The sequence below is a fragment of the Neofelis nebulosa genome, chromosome 7, assembly GCF_028018385.1.
Source record: "Neofelis nebulosa isolate mNeoNeb1 chromosome 7, mNeoNeb1.pri, whole genome shotgun sequence".
In the NCBI taxonomy this organism is placed as follows: domain Eukaryota; kingdom Metazoa; phylum Chordata; class Mammalia; order Carnivora; family Felidae; genus Neofelis; species Neofelis nebulosa.
Window position 1 is genome coordinate 61,645,928 of NC_080788.1, and position 23,032 is coordinate 61,668,959.

Sequence of the window (23,032 nt, forward strand, 5' to 3'; positions counted from 1 at the left end):
GGGCAGAGAGAGAAAGGGAGAGAGGCTCTGAAGCCGGCTTTGCATGGAGAGCACAGGGCCTGATGCAGGGCTCAAACTCACAAACCGTGAGATCATGACCCAGGCTGAAGTCGGACGCTTATCCGACTGAGCCATCCAGGTGCCCCTATAATTTGTTTTCTCATACTGTCATCTATGGGTTTTAGCATCGAGGTTATGCTAGTCTAATACAATGGGTTGGAGAATGTCCCCTGTATTAAATTCTATGGAGTAGTTTTTGTAAGGGTAGGATTATCCAGTTATTGAATGTTTTGTAGAACTTAACTTATGATAGTGTTTTGGCTGAATGTTCTTTTTTTCCCTTCCTCCATAGAGATTTTAAACAACTGATTAATTTTCTTTAATAATATGTTGTTTTTTTAGTGATTCTATTTTTTCTTGAATCAGTGTCGTTTTTGAGAAATTGTCCATATCTTTCAAGTTTTCAACTGTATTGGCATGAAGTTATTAATAGTATTTCTTTGCAAAAAAATAAGTATCTGTAGCTTTTTTCATATTTTTTTTTTTTTTTAAGTTTTTATTTATTTTGAAAGAGAAAGTGTGCAAGTGGGGAGTGGCAGAGAGAGGGAGAGAGAAAGAGTGTCAAGCATGCTCTGTACTGTCAGCAGAGCCTGATGCAGGGCTCAAACTCATGAACCATGAGATCATGACCTGAGCCAAAACCAACAGTCAGATGCTCAGCCACCTGAGCCACCTAGGCACCCTCTCTTTTCACTCTTATTATTGTCTTTGTGTCTCCTTTTTTAACTTTTTAAATCTTTGTAGAATTGTATTTTACTATACAACAAACCAACAAACTATTGGTATTTGCTATTTCATTATTTCTTTTGTTTGACTTAATTTAAAATTTTAGTTTTTTATAGATTCTTGGGTTGAATGCTTTTAATTCCCAATCCAGAGGTGGCTCTTATGCTCCATAGTTATATGGGGTATAGCATATACCAGGTAAGCCAGCAGCTGGCCTGACACAGTTTCTGGGCCTAAGACATATGTGTATCTTCCTGTATTTCTAGGCCCACAGCTTTCTAGTAAGTTATAGTCTAAGGCAGCAGTTGCCAGCATTTACTTTCAGCCTTCTTTCTTTGAAAAGAATGGAGGGGCGCCTGGGTGGCTCAGCTGGTTGAGTGTCCAACTTCGGCTCAGGTCATGATCTCGCTGTTCCCAAGTTCAAGCCCAACCGCCGTAGCTTGCTTTTTGGGCCCAGAGTCAAACATGACCATAGCTTCAGCCTTATATACTGTTCTAAGTTTTTGCTCAGTTTTTATATTTGGAGGTATTTATCTTGTTTTCGAGCTTATGTCCTCATTTTGTTTTATTCATCTATTGTTTGGAGCTAAGAGGAAGATACATTGAAGCATGGACTTAACTACACCGTGTGAAATTCCTAGAATTTTCGAAAACAGTGTTACCATCTTTTTTCCCTTCAGTAAATCCTTGATGTTTACCCATTGCCTGTAAAATGTTTACATTCTGCAGGAAGGCTTATAAAACTCTGCAGCTTGTCCCAGTTTACCTTTTGCTGCTTTCTTTTCAAAATGCTACTATATGGTACTATGTGCAGCCTCAGACTACGTGTTCTTTAAATATATATCATGCATTTTCACACCTGTCCTTGTTCATGTTGTTTCCTCGTCCCAGATGGCCTTTTACTTTGTCCTGGGAAATACACATTCATCCTTTAAGGACTGGCTCAGAGGGATAGTTCTCTATATTGCTTTCCTACTCTCCCTTCTAGCAGAAAACATCTTATATATCTTTTTATCTCCTGTTTTCTGTAGTGTGTGTCACATAGTAAGTGCTCAATAAATGTTATTTTATGTTGTGGCATAGAGCAAGGGGTAGCCAAATTTTCTTAAAGGGCCAAAGAGTAAATGTTCTCTCTACTACAGCTACCCAACTCTGCCATTGTTGTATAAATGCAACCTTAGATAATATGTAAGTAAGTGGATGTGGCTGTTTTCCAATAAAACTTTTATTTATAAAAAGTGGATAACCACATTTGGCTCATGTGCTGTACTTTGCTGACCCCTAGCATGGAGTAAACAAAGGGTGTAATAAATAATAAATAATTATTTTATTTGCTCTTTTATTAAGTTAATAACCAGTCTGCTTAAAATTTTTATGATTTTTGAGTCTGGGTGGCTCAGTCAGTTAGACATCTGACTTTAGCTCAGGTCATGATCTTGTGGTCTGTGAGTTCAATTCCCGCATTGGGCTCTGTGCTGACAGCTCAGAGCCTGGAGCCTGCTTCATACTCTGTGTTTCCCCCTCTCTCTACCTCTCCCCCACTGACACTCTGTCTCTCTCTGCCTCTCAAAAATGAATAAATGTTAAAATTTTTTTTAAAACTTTCATTATTGCTATTGTGGGATGCTCATTTATATGAGTGTTGGACCTAGTTTACTTTTTTTGGTGAGGGGGACCAGGTTTACTTTTAACAATGGTATGTCCTTTTTGCTTGGTAAAAACTAGGAAATTTTCATTGACTAGACAGTTATTAGTCTGTCTCTGGATATAGATATCACTTCTCATATAAATCAGTTTTTCTTTATTAATTATACCTAAAATTTATCCAAATAGTTTTATCAATTATAATTTTAAAATAATCATAGTAAAAAAAATAGTCATAGTTTTGCTTCAGTAAGGCAAATCTGTCTTTAAATTCTTGTTACTATCATTAAACACTTATTGCGTGCCTTCTGAAAATAATACATTAATGTCGCAAAGTCACATAAAATTGAAATAGGTAAAAAAAATAAAGTAATAGGAAAATCTAGATAAAGATAGATAGAGGACAAAGAGGACAGCAGAATGAAGGAATGAAGTCCTGTACTTTTCAAAGCACATTAGTGATGTGTTATAAGAAAAAGTATATATGAAAGGTGTTTAGAATTTAGAGGAGATGGGTTATAGTTCCAGTGGGCAGCTCACAGAAGGCTTTGTGGAGGAAATACATTCATTCTAGTCTTTAAAGGATATGTATATGGGAACAGAGGGCTTTTCCACTTAGGATACTGACTGGAGCAGAGAGTGGAGGTTTGTGTGGTACACGGCATGAACCTTGAGAATATAAAACTTCGTGAATTTCAGAGTGCTCTATAAATAATATTCACCAGAATTGAAATGATTAAAAGTAAATAACCCAATGAGATTTTCATTAATTTCATCAATCAAATATTGCACAACGTTTTTGTTTAATTTCTGCATCCTTTACATTAATTCTGAGGACTGTGTTTTGGCAGTGACTGTTGAAGTGAAGGGTCCGTATGAATATCTCACGCTTGAAGAATATCCATTGATGATTGTAAGTGAACTTACATTCTTTAACCTTAACATTACACGAGTTAACCTGAAAGATTGTCCATGTTTTGTGGCAATATTCTTTAAAGAATTTTTCCTGAACAGTTCAGAAAATACTGCTTGTAGTCCTGTACTTCTTACTGGATTGTGACATTCAGAGTGTCCGTGAATTCCTCTGTGCCTTGTCTTCTCATCTGTAGAATGAGGAGATTGATGACTTGTGGAATTTCAGAATTGGAAAGTACCTCACAGATAATTTCACATCTCACATTCTCTCTAGAATCCAAAGCAGGGCACTTCTTACAGCCCTATAGTTTCTGATCCCATTTAAAGTAACTAAATGATGACACTGCCTCATGTGTGTCTGTGTCTATGGGAATATCCTTACTCTATTTTCAGATTTCCTTTGTTCATGGTTTTCTTCTTTTTCCTTTCATAATTTTCCCACTTTGTTATGTTTCATTGCCTTCAGATGTATCATAACCCTGCCATATTTTTTTCCTCTTTAGTGTTATCTTCATTTGTGTAATTTTACATAGTGAGCTGAAAATGCATTTGTAATGCAGAAGAGCGGTTACTCTTATTCATAGGTCCTTAGGTAGTCTCTCAATATGCAAGAGGAGATCATTTTTTTACGTTAATATGGAACTCCAACGAGATAAATTCTTAAAGTAGAGGGTAGAATTTTTTTTTTTTCTCTTATAGTTTAAGACTGCGTATTGATTCCAGATTGGCTCTTGGCCCTAATTTTCCCTTTTATTTCTTACCCATTTGGATGACAGTTTTTCATGGTGATGTGCATCGTATATGTCCTGTTTGGTGTTCTGTGGCTGGCATGGTCTGCCTGCTATTGGAGAGATCTCCTGAGAATTCAGTTTTGGATTGGTGCTGTCATCTTCTTGGGAATGCTTGAGAAAGCTGTCTTCTATGCAGAATTTCAGAATATTCGATACAAAGGAGAATCAGGTGTGTAACCAAAAAATGTTCACCAGTTTGTGAATGATTGGCAGGTAAGACATGTGACAGTTTAACTCAGATCAGCAGTCATTAATGGTTTTAACTTCTCAGTTACTTAATTACTAGAATAACTTAAGCATAATCATTATGATCGTGACTCTTGTTTTTAGCCTTATAACTTATGGGTTCAGTGATTTAAGAGTGATGGTACTGAAATATACAAGTTACAATAGTAGTGGCCATTTTGGGTAAGATTATTACCATCATTGAATCTCAATTGCCTTGATTTTTAAGGCACCATTATTATGTGCATCTGAAAAAGAAATAATTACTGCCAATTTAATAGTAAGATACCATTGATTATAGGACATACTTTGATTTCAAAGATGTTAAAATCCAAGAACTGGTAAAATACAGTAATATCAGGAAAATAGGAGGGTGCGTAGGTTTACTAAAGTGAACAGGTAATGATAGAAATTGTTTTTTTTTTTAATTTTTTTTTTTTTCAACGTTTTTTATTTATTTTTGGGACAGAGAGAGACAAAGCATGAACGGGGCAGGGGCAGAGAGAGAGGGAGACACAGAATCGGAAACAGGCTCCAGGCTCCGAGCCATCAGCCCAGAGCCTGACGCGGGGCTCGAACTCACGGACCGCGAGATCGTGACCTGGCTGAAGTCGGACGCTTAACCGACTGCGCCACCCAGGCGCCCCTGATAGAAATTGTTTTGTACTGAAGTTTTTTGTGATAGTTTTGGTTCTTTCTCATCAGACATTTAAGTTTTAATGATTATTGTCTTAAGATTACTAATTAGTTTCCCCTGTCTTTGAAAGGGCGTGAAAATAGTAGATGTGAAAATGATTTGAAAGCTGTGTATTTTGTACTTTTCACTGTATATATTCAATGTGTTTATATATTTTCAATGTGTGTTCTTCAGTTTTTAAAAATGGGGGAAAGTTCCTAAGTGTTCTAAACTGTCAGGTAGGTGAGATGTTCTCCTGAGGTTTTAGTGAAGTGGGGTTGGGGAGGGAAGGTGATTTGAGCACACCCAGATTGCTGTTCACATGAGCAAGGTAAGTAAAATCAGCTTGTGTACTTGTAAAAATTGCAAGAGAGGTATTTTCTTTGAACAGAATAATCCCAATGCTTATTCTGACGACTGTTAGAGATCTAGCTCAATGTTCTGGTTCTAGAGTCGCGCCTTTTTCCAAACCTAGATTATAGCACCCTTTCCTGCTTCTTTCTCACAGTTCAGGGCGCTCTGATCCTTGCAGAGCTGCTGTCGGCAGTTAAACGCTCACTGGCTCGAACCCTGGTCATCATAGTCAGCCTCGGATATGGCATAGTCAAGTAAGTATTAACTTTTTATATGGAAGAACGTATTAAAATGCTGATTAAATTGAATCCGTATTTGAGGTTCCCATTGTAATTCTGAAAGAATTAGGGGCGCCTGGGTGGCGCAGTCGGTTGAGCGTCCGACTTCAGCCAGGTCACGATCTCGCGGTCTGTGAGTTCGAGCCCCGCGTCAGGCTCTGGGCTGATGGCTCGGAGCCTGGAGCCTGTTTCCGATTCTGTGTCTCCCTCTTTCTCTGCCCCTCCCCCGTTCATGCTCTGTCTCTCTCTGTCCCAAAAATAAATTGAAAACGTTGAAAAAAAAAAATTAAAAAAAAAAAAAAAAAGAATTGATGTAAGAACCGCAGTAAGACAGTTATCTGAAATTTTGTAGATTTATAAAAGCCAGGAAATGTAAAGTGTTTCATTTCACTTCTTAGAACTCAAGGAGCATTTGCAGGAAAATCTGCAATATAATGAATGACAATTAAAACATCAAACTTTTAGAGTGAAATTGCAGTGACTTCTAATCTTCCAAAATATTTTCGCAAATCACAGTTTTTCATGGGAATGTCATTCAGTCTGAAAAAACAGTCTGAAAATAATGTACTTTTTATTTAAAAAATTTTATTGCGTGCCTTCTATATACTAGATAGTGTTTTAGGCCCTGGGGATATAGCAAGTAAACAAAAGACTTGGAGTTTACATTTGTGGAGGGAGGGGACAAAGATAAAAATAAATGAGTAAAATATTTAATATTTATTTCAGTGATAAGTGCTATGGAGCAAATAAAACGGGGAGGATTTAGAGAGTGCCAAGCAAGAAGTGGAGCTTTCAGCTGTAAATACAGTGGCTGAGGAAGGCTTCACTTAGTGACAATTAAGCAGAGATCTCAAGGTGGTGAGGGAACTATATGTACACTTAGAAGAAGAGATCCTAAGATATGGTCAGATTCTGTGTATATTTTGAAGGTAGAGCCAATGGAATTTTCTGATGGATCAAAAGTGTGATGTGAAAGAGAAGAGGAGTCATGGATGATGCCAGCTGTTTCGGTCTGAGCAAGGAATGGTGGAATTGATATTTATGAGTTCAGGAAGACCTTAGATAGAATAAGTTTGGAGTAGAGTGAATATTAGGAGGTGTTAGATGCCCAAAGGGAATAAAGGGGAGAGAGTAGGGTAGAGATATGAATTTGGGAGTCATCAATATATAGATGTTATGTAAAGCCATGAGACTGGGATGTGATCACCAAGGAAGTGAGTGTATGTAGAAAAGAGGTCAAAGGATTGAACCTTGAACAATTTTAATTCTTTAGAATTCAGTGAGATGAAATAGAATTAGACCAGAGGAAGTTGAGAAGGACCATTGTGGTGAGAAGCAAACCTGAAGACTGTTTCAAGGAGAGAGTGATTGTATCAAGAGGGTTGAGCAGTCCACTGGGTTTAACTTCATGGGAGATGTAAATGACCTTTAACAAGACGGTTTTGGTGAAGTGCTAGGATAAAAGCTTGATTGGAGTGAATTCAAGAGAGAAAATAGAAGCAGAGGAGTTGGAATTAGCCAGGTATAGACAGTTATTTCAAGTAGTCTTGCTTTAAGTGAGATTAAATAAATAAATTTTAATAAAAGAAAATCTTTTTAATGTTTATTTGTTTTTGAGAGACAGACAGAGTATAGGCAGGGGAGGGGCAGAGAGAAAAAGAGACACAGAATCTGAAGCAGGCTCCAGGCTCTGAGCTGTCAGCACAGAGCCCGACATGGGGCTCGAACTCAGGAACCTCGAGATCATGACCTGAGCTGAAGTCAGACGCTTAACCAACTGAGCCACCCAGGCACACTTGAGTTTCAATTCTTTTAATTTATTCATTTAAAGGAGTTTTGCTTTCAGTGGGTTAAGGGGAATGGGGTGGGTTTCATTTGTAAAGTTACTTAATTCATTTAATAAATATTGGAGTGCCTCCTATGTTCCAGGAAGTAGATTTCTAAGATATGACAGTAGGGAGAAAAATCCTTGCCCATACAGAACATTGCTAGCATATAACAAAAAAATACAAGCACAAATATCACTTAGGCTTAGGTAGACATGATTTACAGCAGTGCATCTCAAACTTACAGTGCACTAATGAATCACGTGGAGATCTTGTTTAAATGTAGATTCTGATTGGGTGGCATTTTGAATGTCATAGATTCAAGACTTCCTTCAAGAACCTGTTTGGAAGACTTTATATTTTGTTGGATTCTGAGCTTACAACTGTACAGGTTATCTAATGAGTTACAATAGGATATTTGCTTATATTGCTAAGATTTTTAGATTTGAAGATGGTATTGTGATTATGTTTTTAAAAAGTCCTTATTGATTAAAAAAAAAAATACGCTGAAAGATCATATGGGATGATGGGATGTGGATGAGGCTTGTATGAAGCGGGATTGGCCATGGGTTAGTGGTTTTTGGGACTGGATGATACATATAGAGGGGTTCATTATACTATTGAATGTTTGAAAATTCTCTATAATAAAAATGACTTTTTTTAAAACTTTAAATGCAGTAACCAGGGCCAGATCTAAAGTTCTGGTATTCACTTTCTTGGTTTAAGACTATCTGTTCTTCCTTTTTTTTTTTTTTTCCTCAGATACATCAAGTATGTCTGGCTTATCTCTGCTAACTTGTTGGCCTGTATTAATCAACATGAGTTGCTGTTACTTAGCTTATTTTGGAGTTTGTAGCGTTGGTATTCAACTCTTGTCTTTGCTTTCTTCTATTTAGGCCTCGACTTGGAGTCACTCTTCACAAAGTTGTGGTAGCAGGAGCCCTCTATCTTTTGTTCTCTGGAATGGAAGGGGTCCTCAGAGTTACTGGGGTCAGTATTGCTTAATCTGAGTATTTGTGGTCAGTTCATATATATCGTTTTTGTCTTGAGAGGGTGAATTGGAAATGTCTGTGGGCTTTTTCTTCTAAGTCACCTTAGAACTCTGATTTTCAAAATGTATGTATAATGCAAATTTTCTTTTTAATCTCTTAGAGCTTTGTAAGTTTAATGTGTGACCAGGAATGAATGCTTTCCCTCCTGTCTCCATATTGCTACCTATTCCTCCTCCCAGACAGGGGCTCTCATTCTTGTGTAAGGGGCAGACATGGTAATCATGTACTTGCTCGATAATCTTTTTTATTGTTTTAAAGTGGCAGTGCTCTTTGCTAACCACCACTTGAGTTTCAAAGGCTTTTCTAAAAATGCAACTAAATGTTTCACATCCTTCTTGAGGATTATAAAATCATGCCCTTGGCCAGGAAGGGAACCAAAGCACTGAAATATAAATGATAAAGAAATTTATGTTAGAGGTGGATTAATGTGAAGAAGAACTTGGTCATTCCAGCAGTTACTTATTTAAAAGTTACTCCCAGCATTAACCCATTAGATTCATGGTGGCAAATACTGTAAATTTGACTTTGCCCTCAAGAAAACTGAGCTCTGTAAGTTTTGCAATAAATTGCCCCGTAAAATAAAACTCTTTATGGATGCATATTTGTTTTTCATATCACACTGTCCTCTATGTAATTTCCTTCAACTTTCAGCAATTTTAATCTTAACTCTTGTCTATTTCGTTTTCTTTCTTATGCTGCTGTAGTCTTTTTCTTATCCCTTGGCTCTGATAGGAAACCTGGCCCTCTCATCAATTGATGCCTGTATTATTTTATGGATATCCTTTCAATAATGTCCTGGTGATTGGGCAATCAGGGTTATATAAATAGCAGCTTATATACATAAATGTGTGAAACAAACAGCATAGTTTTGGGGACAGATAATTTGCCTTACATTTTATTTTGGGGTATGCTCTTATTTGTAGATTTACATTATATTACAATTCTGGAAATTAGTAATTCTTAATATATTAATGCTGCAGTACTTTGAAATATGTGAACGGTCTTTTTAGACATGTAGCCAAAATCACAATCACAGGAGATAGAATGGAATGTCGGCTTGTAACACCACAGCTTTTTAGTGTGTCACTTCTTAACATGGATCTTAGCATGCTAGGAGTTTTGTGGTGGTTGCCTCTTATTAGTTAGCAGCATGTTTTATTGTATTGACATTGTAATCAACAGTTTGTGTGAAATGCTTACAGCTGTATATTCAATGTGATCGTTTGTCAGAAGGGAAGAATGGTGTAGGTACAAAATATTCCTTATTTTCTTTTAGTTTGAATGCAAAATCATTCCAGATGATTATGTAAATGCAGAATCATGTGCTGGTTTCTTCTCTGTGCTCTCTAGACATCTCTTTTTCACCACCTCTTTTTCTTTGTCTGCAGGCCCAGACTGATCTTGCTTCCTTGGCCTTTATCCCCTTGGCTTTCCTAGACACTGCCCTGTGCTGGTGGATATCCTTCTCATTGGCTTGTTTGATGGTGGTCCATTTTCTCCCCTTGGAGATGGGTTTCCATTGATCTTTCTGCAAATGGTTTTTACCGGTTTTGTTGATTACTCTTTACTTTGGGAATAGGGTGTTTTCATTCTAATGAACTGAGAGTTCAGGTAAGCAGTTATTTTGTTTTTAATTTTAAAAATTGCAGTAAGAGTTGGTGACTGTTGACTGAGCACAAGATAAAAGCTTCTGGCTCTTTTAAAAATAAGCATTTCACTTCAATTTTGGGCTTAATGTTATCTCTCTTAGTGTTAGAATCATTGACTGCTCTGGTCCTGCTATTTCTTTCAGCCTCTGGCAATTATTAAATCATTTGAAAATTATGTAAATATTTTGATTCTTAAAATATGATTTTAGGAACTATATGAGGTTATATGACTCCTTTTTATTTAAAAGCAAAAATTTTTTTAATGTTTATTTTTGAGAGAGAGAGAGACTGAGCATAAACTGGGAGGGGCAGAAGGAGAGGGAGGGAGACATAGAATCTGCAACAGGCTCCAGGCTCTGAGCTGTCAGCACAGAGCCCGATGAGGGGCTCAAACCCACTAGCTACAAGGTTGTGACCTGAGCCGAAGTTGGATGCTTAACCAACTGAGCCACCCAGGTGCCCCCAGGTTGTTTGACTCTCTTAAAATTCTAAGTAGGCTTAGCAGATTTTAACCCATACAGGATAACAGGAGTGTTTTAATCCTCTAATTTAAAAGTAGACTTGGGATTGTTTGAAGACTTCTGTTCTTTGAGATAAATATTGATTCATTTACAGGAGAAGTCAACCAGCAGATAACAAACAAGCTTCTATTTGAATAATCTTTTCTTGCTTTTCAAGAGTAAACATTTGTTTATTAGGGACTTGACCTATTATTCGGGTGTTTGGACTTTTGTCTTTTGGGGATTTTTAGAAATTTATTTTGGCTTTTGTGTTATTTGGTCCTATATATAATTGGTGTGATATTATAGTCTTGATGGACTGTGACTGTTATAAAAGGCTGAATGTAAATAAAGTTGTAATTTTGTGAATTTGGGGGGGATTATCCTATATCAAAAATGTTTGAAATTGAAGTATCCTGGGCCCAAAAGGCCAAAGCTTTTCTAGGTCAGTATCTTTCAAGGGTGCTTTGTGAACCTCTACCCTGCATATTGAGAGATGTGGGGAGAGGGACTGGACCATACAAGAAGATGACCCGGTAATTAGGTAGCAGCCAAGGCTCTGTTAAAGGGCAGAAGTGAGCTCCAACACGCTTGGTTTCATATCTGCCCCTCATTCTGAAAGTTGAACATCAGAGCAGGTAATCGTCTATATTGGTCATTAGTTCTCCTCTATCTTTGTGCAGCAACTTGTACTTAAGAATAATGTCTTGAAAATGGAGGGTTGTTGCTTTTAGAGCCTAACTGCCTGGGATTCTCAGCCAGTTTGTAATTGTATGGTCCTTTTCATTCAGGATAACTCAGGCAACTGATGGCAGGTTCCTTAACATGGCACAAGGGGACTGAGTATAAACTGTGGGAGGTTATGGGCATGAATGTGTGACTCTAGACTGGATTAGCTAGGACAATGAGAACAGAGCCACTACTTTAAAAGAGGAAAGAGGAGGGGCGCCTGGGTGGCGCAGTCGGTTAAGCGTCCGACTTCAGCCAGGTCACGATCTCGCGGTCTGTGAGTTCGAGCCCCGCGTCAGGCTCTGGGCTGATGGCTCGGAGCCTGGAGCCTGTTTCTGATTCTGTGTCTCCCTCTCTCTCTGCCCCTCCCCGTTCATGCTCTGTCTCTCTCTGTCCCAAAAATAAATAAAAAACGTTGAAAAATAAATAAATAAATAAATAAATAAATAAAAGAGGAAAGAGGATGCTAACTCCCGTTTTTTGCCTGTTAACTCATTTTTATTTCATTTTCTTCCTTTTGTCTTTCATTTGGTTCTTCTTCCTTGTTTCTCTAGAAAGCTTCTTCTTATCTTTATTTCTCCTTTATGTTTTTCCTCTTATTTTTTCTTCTCTTTTGCATTCTCATTTTCTCTGGGTTTTGTGTTCTCTTTAAGTCTCATTGAAAATGAAGACTTTCTTATTAATCATGGTGAGGCTTGGGGTATTTGTGAGGTTGAGAGTGAGAGCTATTAGGCCTGGTGTCTATAACTCTGTCAGTTTGACCCCAGATTCTCAAAGAAATATAAGGATTAGTTTACTAGCTTATTGTTTTTTCTGAATGTTGATTTCCTTGACCTGCAAACACATATTTATTAGCCTGACTCAAACAATGAAGCTGTTAAAACTTCGGAGGAACATTGTAAAACTCTCTTTGTACCGACATTTTACCAACACACTTATCTTGGCAGTGGCAGGTAAGTTGGAGACTTGCTCCCTGCTGTTTAAATGCAGTTCTTTTAGAACAGAGATTCTTAACCTGAGAGTCCATAGGTAGGCTCTCTAAAATTACATAAACAGTTTTGTACATTTCACTTGGGGAAGTTGTCTTTCACTTTTGTCAAATTCTCAAAGGGGTCTGTGGTACAAAAAAAGTTTAGAACCACTTATTTAAAATTTTTTTTTTTTTCAACGTTTTTTATTTATTTTTTTTTTGGGACAGAGAGAGACAGAGCATGAACGGGGGAGGGGCAGAGAGAGAGGGAGACACAGAATCGGAAACAGGCTCCAGGCTCCGAGCCATCAGCCCAGAGCCTGACGCGGGGCTCGAACTCACGGACCGTGAGATCGTGACCTGGCTGAAGTCGGACGCTTAATTGACTGCGCCACCCAGGCGCCCCAAGAACCACTTATTTTAATAAGTGAAGATCAACTACATATAATTTCAACTCTTGGTATATCTCCTATCTCCATTGTTTTTCTGAGATACTCTTTTTTTTTTTTTTTTTTGAGGCAAGTGAGCACTAGTACCATACAGCATTTAGATTTCTTTTAGAAGATGTTAATATTTGCTTATTTGGTTTTATTAAAATAAATACAGAATTGTATTTAGATTTTAGATTAGTGTACATTGCTATTATATTGGCTTTACATATATCACTAAACGTGCATAACATATTCGTTACACATATCCATTAGCATAGACTATAGCCCATGTAGGCTAATTTGCCGGCCTTTTGGCTTTTGTACCAGGAATAGAGAGGTCTGGCCTATAATTGGAACCAACAGTTCTCTTTGTCTTGCAGTCATTTTATCAACCTCTTTTTGCATCCGACCAACCAAAGAAAAACTAGCATTATTATACTAAGGCTAAAGAAAAGGAAAAAAATCATATTATTGATAATGCTGGAAAAAGCCATGTTTCTAATACCTTCTTTTCCAATTCTGAGGATGACTAAAGTAGCTAAATGGTAAACAAAACTATTCTTTACAGAAAGAATTGGCTAGAGTATGAATTGTGGGCCTTGCTTACAGCAGTTGTAAGTAAATTTGTATTGAATAAATGTGTTAAAATAACAGAGAACATGATTGTGATGTATTGGGAGTTAGGGATGTGTGGGATTCCACTTAACTAGACTCAGAGAATGTAATTAGGGATGTAAACTAATATTCATACCGTGACCAGGTTTTTCATTTCCTGTTAGCATCTATTGTGTTTATCATCTGGACAACCATGAAGTTCAGGATAGTGACTTGTCAGTCGGTGAGTTATAAACACATGCGTTTGTGAATAGTGTACTGTTCTATACACAGATGATGATGTTGATGACAATGGTAAGATTCGTACCTTTTAGGAAATTAGGGTTAGGTTTCCACTCTTGAGGGTTAGAATCCTTCTCTCCTCCTAAGTATTCTATATTAACACTGTGCTTAGTATGATGGATTTGTTTTATGGGTTTTTTGGGCAGACGTTGGGAGAAAGGACTGACTATATATCCCAACAGTGAGAGAGAACGTTATAAATGATCGTCATAGTTTGTCATAACCCAATCTTTCCTTAACTAAAAAGTTTCAACAAGAAATCCAGAGTCCAAAACATTAAGTACATGTGAATAACACTACTCACTAGAAGCCCTGTACTTAAGATTTGAGCACAGAGACTGGCAAAACATTTCTTTGGAAGCCAGAGCTAAGCTGGTAAAAATAAATAAAATGAAAACTATAAAAAATAACAACATAACGTTACTTTCTCTTACCTTGTATAAAAGTCCTTCCCTAAAGATTCTCAGAGCTATAGGAAACATAGTGTAAGCACCAAAGTATGGTGCCTTTTCTTTAGCAATAAACACTACCAGGGAAGAAACAGTGTTCATTTATTTTTTATTCCCTGTACTTAGCACAGTGCCTAGCACATAGCAGGGCCTTAGTTTGTATAAGTTGAACGAATAAGTAAATGATTCTTGTTCTCTGCTAAGGACTTTGTGAATTGAGTTAAGATTATGTATAAAAATGTGCTTCTTCCCCTTTTGGTAGGATTGGCGGGAGCTGTGGGTGGATGATGCCATCTGGCGGTTGCTGTTCTCCATGATCCTGTTTGTCATCATGGTTCTCTGGCGACCATCTGCAAACAACCAGAGGTTCTTGGACACTTCTTATTTACATTGCTAACCATTGAATGGCCATGTCATCAGTTAGGGGTAGTTCAGTGGGTGACAGTGTCCAGGCCATGTCATATATTGGAAAGGATATTCACTGGGTCTGGAATCCAGAGAAGTGGGTTCCTGTCCAACTCTCCTATTTGCACTGTGACTTTTGGCATGTTGCCTCTCTTCACTTCTCTGGGCCTTAGTTTCCTCTTCATATAATGTGAGGGAATTGAATCAATTGATACAAGGTGATTTTCGGTTCTGACATGTTCTGGTAATATGTATGTATATGAGTAAAGAAGGGAAGTACATAGATTGTGACACTTTTTTTTTTTTTTTTTTTTTTTTTAATTTTTTTTCAACATTTTTTTATTTATTTTTGGGACAGAGAGAGACAGAGCATGAACGGGGGAGGGGCAGAGAGAGAGGGAGACACAGAATCAGAAACAGGCTCCAGGCTCCGAGCCATCAGCCCAGAGCCTGACGCGGGGCTCGAACTCACAGACCGCGAGATCGTGACCTGGCTGAAGTCGGACGCTTAACCGACTGCGCCACCCAGGCGCCCCAGATTGTGACACTTTTAATGAGGGTCTCATCTATCTAGTGTTGGGAAAGAAAGAACAATTTTTATGATCAGTAGACCAGCTTACTTTGTAACAATAGGGTAAAATGAAAACTTATGTGACAGACTTGGGAATTAAAAGTCTGTATGTGAATTTGCTTTGTTCAGCTGTTGGCAAATCTCAGTTATTTAGAAACTGGCTATCTTTATTTGGTGAATATCTATATCTTTGGTACGCTACCCCCCCACCCCCATTTATGTTTAGATGGTTAAGAGCTTATATTACCCAACCATATCACCAAAGAAGGAAAGGATGAGGCAGTATAACTAAACTAATAATTTTATAATCAGACATATCAATAAAAGATTTAGAAAGAAAATAAGTGACATTTTTTGTGTGTGTGTGAGATAAATGACATCTTTTTATCCCATGAAAATAGCCTGTCTTTTCGTATTATGCATTTAATGATGTTTGTATTCTTTGAAAAAAAGTTAAGAAAATTGAGAAAAATAGAGAAGACTTGGGATTGTTGGGATAAAGGATATGCATATTATAATTTTTCACGTATTAAAATCAGATTGCATTCAAAAAAATCTGAAACAAATTATGTATCTACCAACAATTGTGTGAGAGGAGCTCTCTCCTCTACCTTCCTATTTCCCTATTATTTAATTTTTGCAGATCTGGTAAATGAGAATATTCACTGTATTTTTAGTTGCATTTAAGACTAAATTTTTGTCTTTATGTATTTACTGGTCATATTATTCTTCTGCCAGTCAGCTTTTTATATCTTTGACTTTTTTTCCTCATCAGCTTATTGATCATTTCTATATTGATTTGTAGGAATTCCTTATATATTTTAGATTCCAATATTTTGTTCCAAGCATTCCAGATATTTTCTTCTAGTTTATCTTTGAACAATTGAATGGTGTTTTGGCCATAGAAAAAGTTGGAAGTATGGAGTCAAATTTGTTATTTTTTTCCTTTATGTATTGTATATTTTGTCTTTTTTTTAACTTGTTTTATTTTTTATTTTTTAAAATTTGCATACAAATTAGTTAGCATATAGTGCAACCATGATTTCAGGAGTAGATTCCTTAGTGCCCCTTACCCATTTAGCCCAACCCCCCTCCCACAACCCCTCCCGTAACCCTCAGTTTGTTCTCCATATTTATGAGTCTCCTCTGTTTTGTCCCCCTCCCTGTTTTTATATTATTTTTGTTTCCCTTCCCTTATGTTCATCTGTTTTGTCTCTTAAAGTCCTCATATGAGTGAAGTCATATGATTTTTGTCTTTCTCTGACTGACTGATTTCACTTAGCATAATACCCTCCAGTTCCATCCACGTAGTTGCAAATGGCAAGATTTCATTCTTTTTGATTGCCGAGTAATACTCCATTGTATATATATACCACATCTTCTTTATCCATTCATCCATCGATGGACATTTGGGCTCTTTCTATACTTTAGCTATTGTTGATAGTGCTGCTATAAATGTGGGGCTGCATGTGTCCCTTTGAAACAGAGCACGTGTATCCCTTGGATAAATGCCTAGTAGTGCAATTGCTGGGTCGTAGGGTAGTTCTATTTTTAGTTTTTTGAGGAACCTCCATACTGTTTTGCAGAGTGGCTGCACCAGCTTGCATTCCCATTGTTTTTTTCTTTTTAATGTTTATTTATTTATTTATTTTTAACGTTTATTTATTTTTGAGACAGAGAGAGACAGAGCATGAACGGGGGAGGGTCAGAGAGAGAGGGAGACACAGAATCTGAAACAGGCTCCAGGCTCTGAGCTGTCAGCACAGAGCCTGACACGGGGCTCGAACTCACGAACCGTGAGATCGTGACCTGAGCCCAAGTCGGACGCCCAACCAACTGAGCCACCCAGGTGCCTCTTAATGTTTATTTTTGAGAGAGTGTGCAGACGGGGGAGGGGCAGAGAGAGGGCGACAGAGGATCTGAAGCTGGCTCTCTGCTGACAGCAGCGAGCCCAGTGTGGGGCTCAAATTCATGAACTGTAGAGATCATGACCTGAGCCGAGTCGGATGCTCAACTGACTGGACCACCCAGGTGCCCCATTTTTTGTGTCTTGTCTAAGAAATTTTTTCCTGGCTTAAGGTGAAGTCTATAGTTATTCTATGATTTTTTCAAAATTTCACAGTTGTGCTTTTATTCATCAAGAATTGTTTAATTGTGAGTTCTCTATTCTGCTTTTTTCCCTCTCTCTCTGATCCTACATCAGTAGTACACTTTCTCAAATTATCTTAGTTTACTGATAAGTCTTCATATGTGTCTTCCCCCTTAATCTTCTTTTTTTAGAAAATATCCATTGCTATTGGGTCTTTTCTCTTTAATAAAATATTTAACTAGTTTATTTAATTGTAGGAAAACCTTTATCAGATTTTGATTAGAATTTAATTGAATTGAGGGGCGCCTGGGTGGCGCAGTCGGTTAAGCGTCCGACTTCAGCCAGGTCACGATCTCGCCGTCCGTGAGTTCGGGCCCCGCGTCAGGCCCTGGGCTGATGGCTCGGAGCCTGGAGCCTGTTTCCGATTCTGTGTCTCCCTCTCTCTCTGCCCCTCCCCCATTCATGCTCTGTCTCTCTCTGTCCCAAAAATAAATAAAAAAAAGCGTTGAAAAAAAAAATTAAAAAAAAAAAAAAAAAGAATTTAATTGAATTGATAGGTTAATTAGGGAAGTTACATATATTTTTTCCATCCTTGCATATGGTATGTCCTATTTAATCTTTTCAGTGCTTTATGTTTTATAACTTTTTTTTTTTTTAAGAGAGCATGAGCAGGGAAGGGGGCAGAAGGAGAGAGGAGACTTTTTTTTTTTAAGTTTATTGATTTTGAGGGGGGGCGGGAAGGGAAGGGTAGAGAGAAGGGGGAGAGAGAGAATCCCAAGCAGGCTCCGCGGTGATTGTGATGTGGGACTGTATCCCAGGAACCATGAGATCATGACCTGAGATGAAATCAAGAGTCAGATGCTTAACTGACTGAGTCACCCAGGCGCCTCGAGAGACTCACCCTCAGCGTGGAGCCTAGTATAGAGCTCAGTCTTACAATTCTAGGATCATGATGAGGTCCAAAATCAAGACTTGGATGCTCAACTGACTAAGCCACCTAGGCCCCCCTGTTTTATAACTTTTGTTAAAATATTTAAAAATTTTTATGGCTCTTATGGATGCACCCTTTTAAAATAATACATGTGGCTTTGGCAAAAATGTAGGAATGCTATTGATTGTTTTAAATTTTTTAATATTTATTTATATATTCATTCGTTCGTTCAAGTTATTTGACATACAGTGTAGTCTTGGCTTCAGGAGCAGAACCCAGTGATTCATTTGTCTCTTACATATTGATACCCAGTGCTCATCCGGCAAAGTGCCTTCCTTAATGCCTGTCACCCATTTAACCCACCCCCCTCCAGCAACCCTCAGTTTGTTCTCTGTATTTAAGAGTCTCTTATGGTTTGCCTTCCTCTTTGTTTTATGTTATTTTTCCTTCCCTTCCCCTATGTTCATCTGTTGAGTTTCTCAAATTCCATATATGAGTGAAATGTTTATTTTGAGAGAGAGAGAGAGAGAAAGGACAGAAAGAAAGGGAAGAGAGGAAGGAGGGAAAGGAAGGAAAAGGAAGGAGGGAAGGAAGGAGGGGTGGATGGAAGAATCCCAAGCAGGCTCCATGCTGTCAGCGCAGAACCCTATGTGGGGCTCAATCCTAAGAACCGTGAAATCATGAAACAAATTTTAAGTAGGCTCCGTGCCTAACATGGCTTGAACTCACAACCCTGAGATCAAGAGTTGCATTATCTATGGACTGGGCCAGCCAAGAGCCTTGTAATGCTATTGATTTTTATATATCATATCCATCAACCTTCATATGTTGTCTTGTTAGTTCTGATGATTTCTAGATTTCCCCATTAGATTGATTGTTATTGAAAGTAATGACAATGTTACTCTTTCTTTTCCAACTAACACTACTGCCTCATTATTGTTTCCTTTGTTGGTTAGGCTCTCCTGTATAATATTGAACTGAGGCATTGAGAGTGGGCCTCCTCATTTTATTCTGAATTTTAAAAAGTGCTTTTCAAGTATTATTAACTTTGATATCTAGTGTTAATTTTTGCTAATTATCCTTTAATAGGTTATGGGTGTTCCCTGTTACTCCTAGCTTTTAAAGAGTTCTGTGGAGTTTTTGTTTTTTAATTCATGAAAGGGTGATTTAAAAACAAAGTAGAATTAAAATAAGAGACAACAGTAAGTACAGAGTGAGTTCAAAGTGGAAGCTTTCTAGGAGATATCTGTCTGGCAGCTGCTTTGCTGAATCTCTTGGAAGTTGTAAAGGAAAGATATCTTAGATGTACCAGATGAAGCCTTCATCTTCTCAACTCCCCACTTGGAACCTGAGATTTTAAATTACCTGGTACATACAAGGTCAGGACTTTGTCTCTTAACTACAAATTGAAAGGCTGAGATTTTAAATTACATGAGAATTTACTTTCCTCTTCTTGGTAATATATGCTTGTAAATGCTTTACCATGTGAGGTATTGTTCTAAGCACTTTTTGAAATGACTTGTTTACTTTTTATAAAACACCTCTATGAGTAATGTCTTATCCCCAATTTCAGATGAGAAAACTGAGGCACAGAGAATAAGTAACTTGTCTCAAGTCCCAGGTAGTATGTGGCTGAGCCTACACTTGTAAATGTGATACTGTTCTGCTTCTCTTGCTAATAAAGGCAAATAAGAGCTTTCTGAAGGGGAAGAATTATTTTGTTTTCACTAAAATAATTTTATGAATGACTCATTGAAGCTTCAGTAATAAGGTCTGTAAAATCTAGAGAGTGTAGCATTTCTTGTAGTTTTCTAATTTGTTTCTTTCCGTTGTCAGGTTTGCCTTTTCACCATTGTCTGAGGAAGAGGAAGAAGATGAACAAAAAGAACCTATGCTAAAAGAAAGCTTTGGTAGTGATAAAATTGATTTGCGCTTTAAATATTATTTTCTGGTTTTTAGAAATAGAGTAAAGCAAATATAACAGTTTGTGAGTATCAAAATCAAGATACTTTGATACAGTTTATTATTTTACAACTGTTGTACAATTGTTTCTCAATTTGGTATGTGGTGAAGTTAGGGGGAATCAAAAGTAAGGGTATAAATATTAAGGTGAAGCCATGGTAAATTCAGTGAATAATTGCACAGTAAATGTACACTTTGCTTACTGGATGAGCTGGAAATTTGGCTTTGAACTTCTAGCATAAAAGTAGAGAAATAGCTGTTGTATAAATCAGGGTCCATAAACCTAAAGTTCTGAATCCATGTTTGAAATTATTGCTGGTCTCTGATACACTTAACCCATCTACTTTGTTTTCCCTCTGCAGAAGGAATGAAAATGAGAAGTACTAAACAAGAACCAAATGGAAATAGTAAAGTAAACAAAGCAGTAAGTAATTGTATACAGGCCTTAATGATTTTTTAGATCTATGCGGTAATTAAGCTTGCTTTATACATCTTTTAATATATATTACATTTACATTTTTAAAAACAGAAACAGTAAGTGATTCTCATTCTAAGATCAAGTTATCTTTAACCTAGTTGGTTTGTTACCGTGTCCTGAAAAGGCACCTCAGACTAGTCTGATGGTTCTGTTTAATTGTTTTCATCAATGGAAGTTATAGCCCTGTTAACCTAAGATGCTATTTGTAGTAAAGATCAAGATTTTTTTTCATTCAGCAGTTTCTTGTTTGTTTTTTAGAACTATGCATGCAGTCTACATTAAGGGCTTTAGAATTTATCTCACTTTTAAGGAGCAAAACTTACAGGAAGCAAACTCTTAGGTATTAGAACATTGAGAAGAAAGCATTTAAAGACAATTTTATATTTCACTTACATACTTATATTACACTTACATGGATTTTTTTAAAGTATTGACTATATAATTTTTTAAATTATTAGCAGTCCCAGTTGTTATGTGAATATACTACTTCAGAATTCTCAAAAGACTAAGTTTAAAAATGTTGAGACCTCTTTAGATCCTTACTTGACATGTATTATCTGGTGCATTTTAGTAACCACTGGTATTTGTATGTTTCCAGCAGGAAGATGATTTGAAATGGGTAGAAGAGAATGTTCCTTCTTCTGTGACAGATGTGTAAGTTTTTGAATTGTTATCATAAGAATCCTATTTCAGTTAGTATAACTTTTATTATTTTAAGTAAATGAGCTGAAGAACATGCTAATGCAAATGCTAATAGAAAATTAAAGAATATTAAAAATGTTAAAAAGATGTTAAAAATAAGGAATGATATACAAACAATCAGGATTATATGTTCAGATGACATTTCTACTTAGAAAGATTTAGCTGTACACCTTCCCAAAATCATTGGGATAATCCTTTTGAGATTTTTTAGTTCCATGACTATATTTTTAATTAAATATTGGCCCTGTTACAGTGCATGACATGGTTTTTCTCTGTACAATTCCAGTAACTCTTCTGTTTCATATTTGCTTTTTTTCCCCCTGAAGTGCCCATTAATAAGATGCAGATCTTAATTATTGAAAGGGCTTTCAATTGTATTCATAATTTCCTTTATGAACCATTTATGACTTTACGTTGTTCATTTTGGTGTTTTCCTCTCTGCAGAGCACTTCCAGCCCTTCTGGATTCAGATGAGGTTAGTAATCAAATCATGTGCATAAACTGTGGGTCTCATGATTTAATAGGGAATCATAGGTCCTTTGTTCAGGGGAATTTTATTTATTTGACTCGGTAACGGCCTGAAGGGCTGTAGTTGGTATAGTTGAAAAAGGATGAGAATAGAACTACCAATATTAGAACCCAGATATTATTCAAGAAGGTTTCCTTTCTGTACCTGTCCTCTATTTCTTTTCCAAAGTTTTATGATCAGATTTGAGGACAGGTCTTTTGTTCTGAATATTAGGTTATTCTAGTATCCCTTGATTTTTGAATGTCCTTTGAAAGCATCTGCCTGAATCCAACTTACTTTGTTGGATTGGCTGCTAAGAAAAATTGTTCATTTCCCACTGACTTGCTGTGTGATGCGGCATACAATGTCAAATTCCTTAGCAGTTCTATGCATTGAAATAATTGAGAACTCTACCATTTAGAATTAAACCTATCTTTGTAACACTTTGCTTTCTGTGGTATATTCTGCAGTTCCTAGATCTCCCTGTTGTGGGCTTCTGCTAATAGTTTGCCCTCAGGGCTTCCTTTTGACTTTAGCTCTCTAGCCATCGCTCTGTTTCAGTCAAAGAAGGCTGAGTATGTGAAACCCAGTTGGGCAGTTCACTACAGGTTTATTACAGTACTTTTGGTTATATCGACTTCACCTATCTGTTCATATTTCCCTGTGTGAAAAACCTATTCAAGAACTAAGAACTTAAATGAATTACAAGAGAAACAAGTTTTAAAGGACCAGGAATCAAAACAGCATCAGACTTTGTGGCCTCAGTTTTGGAAGCTAGAAGTTAATAGAACAATGTCTTTGAATTCTGAGGAAAATTATTTTCTTTTTTTTAATGTTTATTTATTTTTGAGAGAGACAGAGAGCACGAGGAGGGGAGGGGCAGAGAGAGGGGGAGACACAGAATCTGAAGCAGGTTCCAGGCTCTGAGCTGCCAGCACGTGGGGCTTGATCCCACAAACTGCGAGATCATGACCTGAGCCAAAATGGAACGCTCAACCAACTGAGCCACCTAGGCCCCTGAGGAAAATCATTTTCAACCTAGAATTGTATTTTCAACTAAACTGTCAGTATGAGGGTAAAATAAAGATGTTTTCAGTCATGCAAAAAATAAAATAATTAACATTCTATATGTGCTTTCTCAGGAAAGTAATAGAAAATGTTCTTTATAAATTGAGAGAACTAAAAAGAGAAAGACTTTGGATTCAGGAAATAAA

The 23,032-nt window shown here is 37.1% G+C and overlaps 1 protein-coding gene across 2 annotated transcripts in view; it reads left to right on the forward strand.

Moving 5' to 3' along the window:
• The window catches only part of TMEM87A (transmembrane protein 87A), a 41,638-nt gene that overhangs the window by 16,095 nt on the left and 2,511 nt on the right, over positions 1-23,032 (forward strand). Inside the window, exons 8-19 of one of the 2 annotated variants that reach the window (XM_058738099.1) lie at positions 3,282-3,343; positions 4,122-4,305; positions 5,546-5,645; positions 8,392-8,485; positions 9,252-9,323; positions 12,270-12,378; positions 13,606-13,664; positions 14,435-14,538; positions 20,005-20,078; positions 20,493-20,554; positions 21,207-21,262; positions 21,755-21,785. In XM_058738099.1, coding sequence (XP_058594082.1) covers positions 3,282-3,343; positions 4,122-4,305; positions 5,546-5,645; positions 8,392-8,485; positions 9,252-9,323; positions 12,270-12,378; positions 13,606-13,664; positions 14,435-14,538; positions 20,005-20,078; positions 20,493-20,554; positions 21,207-21,262; positions 21,755-21,785 — 1,007 coding nt within the window. Of the gene's footprint in view, positions 1-3,281; positions 3,344-4,121; positions 4,306-5,545; positions 5,646-8,391; positions 8,486-9,251; positions 9,324-9,935; positions 10,005-12,269; positions 12,379-13,605; positions 13,665-14,434; positions 14,539-20,004; positions 20,079-20,492; positions 20,555-21,206; positions 21,263-21,754; positions 21,786-23,032 lie in introns of both variants that reach the window. The other variant, XM_058738100.1, reaches the window with a different exon arrangement.